This window comes from Sinocyclocheilus grahami, unplaced genomic scaffold (genome assembly GCF_001515645.1).
Source record: "Sinocyclocheilus grahami isolate Dianchi unplaced genomic scaffold, SAMN03320097.WGS_v1.1 scaffold67.1, whole genome shotgun sequence".
Lineage (NCBI taxonomy): Eukaryota > Metazoa > Chordata > Actinopteri > Cypriniformes > Cyprinidae > Sinocyclocheilus > Sinocyclocheilus grahami.
Window position 1 is genome coordinate 830,758 of NW_015505246.1, and position 9,048 is coordinate 839,805.

General features: G+C 36.6%; 1 protein-coding gene across 1 annotated transcript in view; it reads left to right on the plus strand.

The window, feature by feature from the left end:
* The window catches only part of LOC107585136 (protein OS-9-like), an 18,918-nt gene extending 10,113 nt beyond the window's left edge, over positions 1-8,805 (plus strand). Inside the window, exons 11-15 of the mRNA XM_016272015.1 lie at positions 3,630-3,857; positions 3,947-4,181; positions 5,669-5,884; positions 6,530-6,639; positions 7,567-8,805. Coding sequence (XP_016127501.1) covers positions 3,630-3,857; positions 3,947-4,181; positions 5,669-5,884; positions 6,530-6,639; positions 7,567-7,704 — 927 coding nt within the window. The 3' untranslated portion in view covers positions 7,705-8,805. The remainder of the gene's footprint in view (positions 1-3,629; positions 3,858-3,946; positions 4,182-5,668; positions 5,885-6,529; positions 6,640-7,566) is intronic.
* Positions 8,806-9,048: the final 243 nt, after the last annotated feature.

Genomic DNA, 9,048 nt, shown 5'->3' on the forward strand with positions numbered 1-9,048 from the left:
AGCCCTAATATATATATATATATATATATATATATACACTGCTGCTCAAAAGTTTGGGATCAGTAGGATTTTTATTGTTTCTGCTCATCAAGGCTGAATTTATTTGATCACAAATACAGAAAAAAACTGTAATATTGTGAAATATTATTGCAATTTAAAATAACTGTTTTCTATCTTAATATACTTTTAAAATTGAATTTATTCCTGTGATGAAAAGCTGAATTTTCAGTATTATTATTCCATATTTCTATTTTAAATAAATGCTGTTCTTTTTAAATTTTTATTCCTCAAAAAATCCTGACAAAAGTGTCACAGGTTTCAAAAAAATATTAAGCAGCACAACTGCATCCATCATTGATTATGAATTAGCATGTTAGAATGATTTCTGAAGGATCATGTGTGACACTGAAGACTAGAGTAATGATACTGAAAATTTAGCTGTGCATCACAGGAATAAATTCTATTTTAAAGTATATTACGATAGAAAACCATTATTTTAAATTGCAATAATATTTCACAATATTACTGTTTTTCTGTATTTCTGATCAAATAAATGCAGATTTATTTGTCATTTTAACTGTTTGAAAATGGCGTAAATGTGGAAGTCCTTCAAAGATTTCTTATCCTGTTGCGCCCTCTATATGACCAGCGACTAGTCGACGTCAAGCTTAAAGTGTCATGGCAGAGCATTGAAGTCGATTAGTCTGTGCAACCCCTAATATATTTATATATATATATATATATGTAATTTGCTAATTACGAGAGCAGGTAAAGCCCAGAACATTGTAACTCAGTTCATTATAAAAGTTGCTAGCTTTTTTTATAGTGCTGTAGAGGAACTTTGTGCCAATTGGCTTAGAATTGCTTACATGATAAGCATTCAGATTTAAAAGACCTTCAGAAGATTAATCAGAGTTTAGAACAGTGTTGCCAAGTCCGCGGTTTTCCCGCAGAATTGGGCTACTTTAACACTGTTGCCGCGGGTTGTTTTTCATGTTCGCCGCTATAAGTGACCCCAAAAACGTGATATTTAGCCCCTAAAAAGCTAATTTTACCTAGGGAACCCCACCAAAACGTGTATTTTACCCCACTAGAATGTGTTTTTTACCGGGACATCTTCCCTAAAACATGTTTGGGCTTGTTTTGAGTAGCAATTGGGCAGGTTTTGTTGTGAAAACCTGGCAACCCTGGTTTAGGAAGAGTTTGATTTTTAACCATATAAATTGGGGCTGTCAATCGATTAATTTTAATGCAATGATACTCTAAATAAGAAACTAATACTGCCAGTAGGTGGCAGTAAATGTTATTGAGTCATTTGTTCATTCATTGATTCATTCATTAGATTCGTTCAAACGGCTGATTCATTCAGGTTTTAAGTAAATGGCTCTCTTTATGAATGGGCCATTGAATCATTAGTTCACCTGATTCGTTCATAATGCGGATTCATTCAGAAATAATGCTGGGAGAAGCGCAAGAGTTCTGCTGTGGCTTTAAAAAGATAATATTTGCTTTAGCAAAACTGAGCAAAAACAGAAAATATTGTGTCTAAAATATAACACAATATTAAGTTCTTGTGATCTCTGTTATCTTATCACGTTATTTTTTCCATAACTAATTAATTAGATTACATTAGAGTGATTGATTAGATTAGACAGCTCTATCATTAAGCCCAATTTATACTTCTGCATTGAACCTACGCTGTAGCCTACGCATAGACGCACACTCTACGCCATAGCCTGACGTGCACCTCTGCACCTCACTGGTCTGTTAGAACCCCTCCCTCCATATGTACTTGAGTTTTGTGTGTGTTTATGTGCACTTTAATATATTTTAATGTTATATCTTCTTTTATAAAATAAAACAAAGCAAAGAACAAGTGTCTTATCATTTATTATACTACATAGCATTATATATCAGTAGTTGTCCGCAACAAACAATGTTGATCTGCCGTGATACAAGTCCTTGTTGAGATTGAAAGAATGCCATCTTCTCCTGTTCCGTTGTTGTCTCCTTTTTGTAGTTTTAAATAATGTTTTAATGATTTGATATTTATTTGCCGCCGTCACGGCTATAATGCGAGCTGTTTCTTCTTCGGCTTTTGCCGTGGTACTGCGGGTTACACCAGCAACATGCCCGTGGACACTGTAGATTAGTGGTTTGCATGTGTTCTGCACGTCGACGAAAAATGACGCATAGCCTACTACTAATTGATGCATTATTTTTAGCTCATTGACATTTCCCTTTCCATCTCTCCTTCTTTCTCTGTACTCAGCTGACACTAAACGTAAAGTGGAGCAGATCTCGGAGGAGCTCAAGAACCTAGATGAAATTCTGTCCAAGGATGACAAGAACAAGGGATTGCAGGATGACAAAACAGATGAGAACCCTGCAGTCCATTCAGATGAGCCTCCACTTTCAGAGACAGAAACAAAAGGTCAGTATGCAATGATTTGATTTGTTTATCCAACCACAATCTCTCTGACTCTAGCCTAAATCATGCAGTTACAAATTAATACATTGTGTGGCGCTGTGTAAATGTGACATTGAGGTGGTGAGAAGTGATGCCATGCGCTTTCAGGTCTTGTTTGTACGTTTGTAAGACTATTACAGTGTTTATTTTCTAATCCTCGTCTTTTAATAAAACATAGTTAATGTGTATGCTTGTTTGTGCATATTTATATATATATATATATATATAATATTAATGTTAACATTACTGTTAATTTATATTACACATTTATATTTTCTCCAGGTTAGTCTTTTTTTGGTCTTGGTTTTACTTTCTCTCTCTCTCTCTCTCTCTTTTTTTTGTTGATTTCTCTCTTTGTTTTGTTAGCAGCTTCGGTGCAGCATTCAAACAGTATGGCATTTGTGTGTGCATGTTTCTGTGTTAACAGAGGGTGAAGTAGCTGAGGTGGGCTCAGTGAGTGAAGAGCATGAGGACAAGGACTTCTGGGATGGAGTTGCCAAACCAGCCAGCACAGAGTCAAGCACACCTGACTCAGAGGTGCAGCATCATTTAAAGCATATCTTCAATCTATAATATAAACCATAATTATTTTGCCTTTATGCTTGTTTAATGAACCTTTTGAGGGGGCACTGATCATAGCCATGGATTACAACTGTCTTACAGAACCCTGAGGAGCCTCAGGACAGCCAATTACATGAAAATGACAGTAAGACAATTAATCGAAGTTTAAATAGACCTTGTTTAAGTCTATTTACGATTATAGCATCAATCAAGTAGTCCTAAATTTGAACAGTGCACTTTCTTCATTTTTTGTTCATCTTTCTTTTTATGTTTAGTATTTGGAGAGGAAAAATTTAATTTTAAAATCATCACAGACCCTGCAGACCTCATGAAATTTGTACAACATCTCAGAGAAAGCAACCAAAAAGTAAGTATTTTTGAATCTGTGCACAGGCTTTGACAGAAGCTGATTTGTCAGCCAACATCTTGCCGTCTGGAGAATATTGGCAAAAATAACTAAATCGCCTATGGTCATTGCATAAAGTTTTTCAGAATATCCTGCCATAAAGTGTTTTGAAGACACTGTGTCAAGTAAAAAGCCACTCACCCATTGAAAACACATATCGATTGACCATTAATTTATGTGCTCTATGTTCAGAACAGGAAAGCCGAACTGGAAAAAGAGAGCCAACAGTCATCTCAGAAGAGAGAGGATGAGGAGAAAAGAGAGGAGAGGGCAGCAGGAAGGGAGGTAGAGGAAGGGGATGAGGATGAAAGATTGCTGCAGGAGTTTGAGGATGAAATGGCAGATCTGTCCGTTCCCTCCTCCAAGATAGAAGAGATAAAAGAAGAGATGCAGAAAGAGTTCGAAAACATCATAGAGGAAGTACGGGTTATTACTGTTACAGCCTGCTCATGTAAAAATCAGCCAGAAGACTTGGCAGTGAATAAATTCTATTGTGTTTTATCTCCCAGACTCAGCAGGAGTTAGAGAACGAAGGTCTTAAGGGCGAGTTTGATCGCACTCAGGCTACGCAAACTCTAGAGAACACACTGGGGAAACTTTTGGACCGTCTTGAAGACAAGACTGGACATGAGAGTGAACCAGAAACAGAAAAAAATACAGACATGAATAAAAACACACACTCACAGCATAAGACAGAGGGAGGCCCTTCTCCTGGCAGCCCAAACCTGGTTCCCAAAACACCAGGTAAATATACAGAACAGATGCTGAGTGAACAGGTGCATGAATGAACAGATGGTAGAATGAATGGCTCATTAAATTGCTTGTAACTTCCGTCTCTGCAACCCAGGCATTCACAGTACCTGCTTCTGAGCATATTATACTATACATATATAGTATAATGTCTGTAAATATTCACAGAATCTGCTTCTGAGAATATTATACTATACATATATAGTATAATGTCTATAAATGTGTGTATGATGGATATATCTGCATTATACAGTGGCCCTGAAAAGTAATAATCTGAAAACAAATGATGCTAGACCTTTTCACTTTACTCCATTTTAACCTTTAACTGCTCCCAAAGACAAATTATTGGCTGCAAATATTTTTATCTTAATTTTTAATGATAACATTAATGTATAAAAATTCAGGGTTTGTAAGATTTTTAAAAAAATGGTTTTGAAGGAAGTATTTTATGCTCACCAAACCTAAATTTATTTGATAAAATACAGTAAAAAAAAAAGTAATGTTATGAAATTATATTATAATTTAAAATCTTTGTTTTCTATTATAATATATTCTATTATAATATATTCTAAAATATATTTTATTCCTGTGATGGAAAAGCCATTACTCTAGTTTCAGTCTCACGTGATCCTTCAGAATTTTGACCCTGGACCACATAACCAGTCATAAGGGTAAATTTTTTGAAATTGAGATTTATACATCATCTGAATAAATAAGCTTTCCATTGATATACTGTATGTTTTGTTAGGATAGGGACAATATTTGGCCGAAATACAACTATTTGAAAATCTGGAATCCGAGGGTGCAAAAAAATCAAAATATTGAGAAAATCACCTTTAAAGTTGTCCAAATTAAGTCCTTAGCAATGCATATTACTAATCAAAAATTAAGTTTTGATATGATTTACAGTAGGAAATTTACAAAATATCTGCATGGAACATGATCTTTACTTAATATCCTAATAATTTTTGGCGTAAAAGAAAAATGTATCATGTTGGCTATTGCTACAAATATACCCGTGCTACTTATGACTGGTTTTGTGGTCCTGGGTCACAAATCATTCTAATATGCTGATTTGGAATTATTTTCAATGTTAAAAATTGTTTAAACATTTTTGTAATACATTTTTTCAGGTTTCTTTGATTAATGGAGAGTTCAAAAGAACAGCATATATTTGAAATAGTTTTTTTTACTGTCACTTTTGACAATTAAATGTATCCTTACGTAAAAAAAACTGACACCAACCTTTTGAACGCTTGCATTAATTTATTTTCAACAAACTATGGTCCAAATACTTTGTGGGGCCACTGTATGCTTTATCTGTATACTAAATCATTGTCACCACTTACACTAATACTACACAGTGTCATACTGTTGTGCCATTGATGTTGTTAGAGAGAGACTATAATACTTAAAATAGGGAGGGGGAAGTTTCGTCTCTGCCGGTAACCTCCCCTTCCCTCTGTCTCTCATCACCCAAGCCCAAGCGGGCAGTAATGGCGAGCAGGTAAAAGTCAGGGTGACTAAGTATAAGGTGGGAGGAGGTGTGGCTGCAGGAGCGGTTACCGGGGGCAACGATGATGATGATGATGAGGGGGGTGTGAAGGTGAAGGAACTGGGCGAGGGCGACCCCCAGTGGCAGCAGATTCAGGAAGTGGTCAAAGAGCAGCTAGAGAGAGCCGGCATCAAGGCCAAAGGTAGGCCAGAACACACTAACACACACACACCTAAGTATTCTTATATCCCTGTGTGTGTGTCTTTGTGAGTGGAGCGAAGACTTTATATTTCATCCTGAAATCTTAAATTATTCTTCTGCCCGGACTTTGCTCTGAGTAACTTGTTTCCTGTTCTTCACTTTGACTCTATTCCACTAAAACACATCTAGACATACGTGTTTCACAATTATTTTAGATGCCAGTGATTTTGTTTTTCCCTTGATGCTGGCTTGCGTGGCTGCAGAGAAAGGTGGAGGAGGTATTTTTCAGCCTTAAGAATGGCTTTTAACGAAAACAACATTATAGGATTTGTGTGCACTCACATTTGTCAGTAGAGGGTGGTGGCTGTTGCTCCAGGTTTGCTGGTTTTGGAGTAGAGATGATGTTTAGGCTGACAGAATGTGAAAATTTTGGAGTATGACAGCATTTCGTTTGTCCTTCCTAAATTCCACAGGCTTTATTACCATCTCTGCCTGCATCATTTCTGTCACTACTTATTTCTTCTACCAACTGTGTGTATGGGAATGAAAAATAATAATTTTGTTATTCTGTCTATTGTTAGACTAACAATATAGTTATGTTAATGTACTTGGGTGTTGACTAAGGATTTCTGGGCCTGTTTTTCAGGAAAGATTGAGGTGAAGATTTTAACCCGTAAAACAGCTGAGGAAGCGGGAGATCAGTGGCTCACTGAAGAGGATACAAAATCATTTAGAGAGCTTCTCATCAACCTTCTGGTATGAACCTATACACACAACTATACCTGCAACATGTAAAAAGCAACACCTACCTGCAAGTTCACTAAAGCAGTCATATTCGTAGAATCACATTTTCTTCATCTTTTAAGATAAGAGTTCATTGTACTATAAAAAAAAACGTGACATGCTCACATTTACCCATCAGTGAGACCTCTTCGGTATTCCAAAACTTAGCCCACCTGGTCACAGTGAGGTGCTAAAGAGAAAGCTTCATAGATACTATTTATCATGTGGTCACATTTGTGACATTTCAGTCAAATTTGGAGGGTAAGAAGGTCCATTGTAAATGGTGTGGCGATGCATGAAGCACAGCTCACACAGAAGTCACTTTCAAAACAAGCAGCTTTCCAATGGTCAGTGCAGTAAATTCAGGGAATTGTTTTTTTGCAGATTTCTGCAAATTACTGAATATCGCCTGTGAAATTTCACACCTGACCACACCTTAACAGTTAATAATAACCATAAAATGTGGGAAAGTTGGTCAAATCTTGTGCTGTTTTTAGCTGTTAGCACCTGAAATTTTTGCATATTTTCTGAAGAATCCCAATATTACAAACTTCAGATTTCAGCATGGATTGTTTTGTGAACAGTTTGCTTTGTACAGAATTTTATACTGGATCCAACAAAAAACCCATTGTTCACATTTAAATATTAGAAGGTGGCATTTAAAGGCAAATATTAAAGGCAAAGCGGCAAAAAACAGGGCAGAGAAAAGGAGGACATGACCTAATGACTACTATTTAAGAAGCAAATTTTTTTTTAAATAATTAAAGAATGTGTGATGTGACCCTTATAATATAAACACCCTATATACTGTACATTTCAGTGTCTGTTAAGGAAAAATGTCCTAGTTTCTTACACTGATTCAACAGGTAAATAAATTGGTGTTTACTCTTTTGTGTGCAGACAGGAGGTACGGAAGAAGTGTATAAAGAGCAGAAGAGGCAGCAAGAGTTGGAGAATAACTACAAATTTGTCTGGGGAGAAAAACAGGAAGAGAGCCAGTCCACAGGAAACAGTGATTCTGATGAAGCAGACTTTTGAGCCTTTTCCTCTTCTCTCAAGCACTGTTAACCTCAAGAAGGGCAGCCAGCATTCTCTGAACTATTAACTGCCTGGTCGTCTCATGCATCGCAACCAAACTGCTCTCTCAGACCGTTTAAGTCATGTGAGCCCTGTGAGGGGTTCAGTCCACTGCCGTGAATTCTGATTATCCTGTATGAGCATCTGTGAATGGTTTATATCTTGCTTGATTTCAATCTTGGATTTTTTAAACAAATATACAAATACACACATTTCAGTTGTGTTGCTCTTTGTCTGTGTGTGACAGGCTGTGACAGATCTTTCTTCTCTCTTACATGCAGACAACATATCAGATAGTATGCATATCAAAGTTTGTTTTGCAAAGACAGTCTGAACTAACATTTACTCATCCTTGAACAAACATTGATTTTGTTTTGTCTTGGTTGCTCTTGAATGTCAGAAAATCTGGATTCAATGGATGCCTTTGATATCCACAGTATGGCGGTAGAGCTTGACGATGCAAGTTGAATGAAAGATTAGCCAATGTGATGTAAATAGAAGCAGTGTCCTGCCACTATTTTCTTCTGGCACATAATTCATGTTTTGTTTTGCAAATATTGTTTGGCCACAGGTTCACAACAGTGGGAAACGTCTAAAGCTACTTTCTCCAACAAATTCTGAGCCTGACCCTGGCCTAAGCAAATAATTTAGTGTACTGCTTCAGTTTTGTCTCAATTCATCTTTTTTGTCAAGTTTGTTTGTGCAGACAGCCCAGTTATAAGATGCAAAGTTAGTTTAAAACCTGGACGAAAACCGTTGCCAAACATTTGGAATCTACTGCATTTAGCCAGTGCTTTCATGTCACCAGCAGACAAGGGCTCTTTTTGATGTAAATGTTTTGAATGATCATCATACTTTAGTCAGTTGCAAATAATGTTGCTACAGCATTTGATTTGTTATAATTTAAGGCATACTTTCAGTTTCTGTTTTCTAATGTAAGCACACTTGCCCTTTTGTGAGGGATTGAGTGGTTAAAGCTGCAGTAAGCAATTTATCAAAAAAATAAAAAACAGATACCAATAAAATACGTCTTGAGATGTCATCGCACTATCCCTGTGAGAGCCCCTGTATTTGGAAAACAGTCAAATAAAGAAGAAAAAGAATGACAGCGGGCCATGCATGTTAGCCAATCAGAACCTGGTGGCATACGTTTTGCGCCCGGGCGGGACTACTTGTTCAGTTCAATTCAAGTTTATTTGTATAGCGCTTTTCACGATACAAATCGTTGCAAAGCAGCTTTACAGGAAATTAAGTTTCTACAATATATTTAGTAGTAGCTTATCAGTGGTGACTGTCATGTTGATG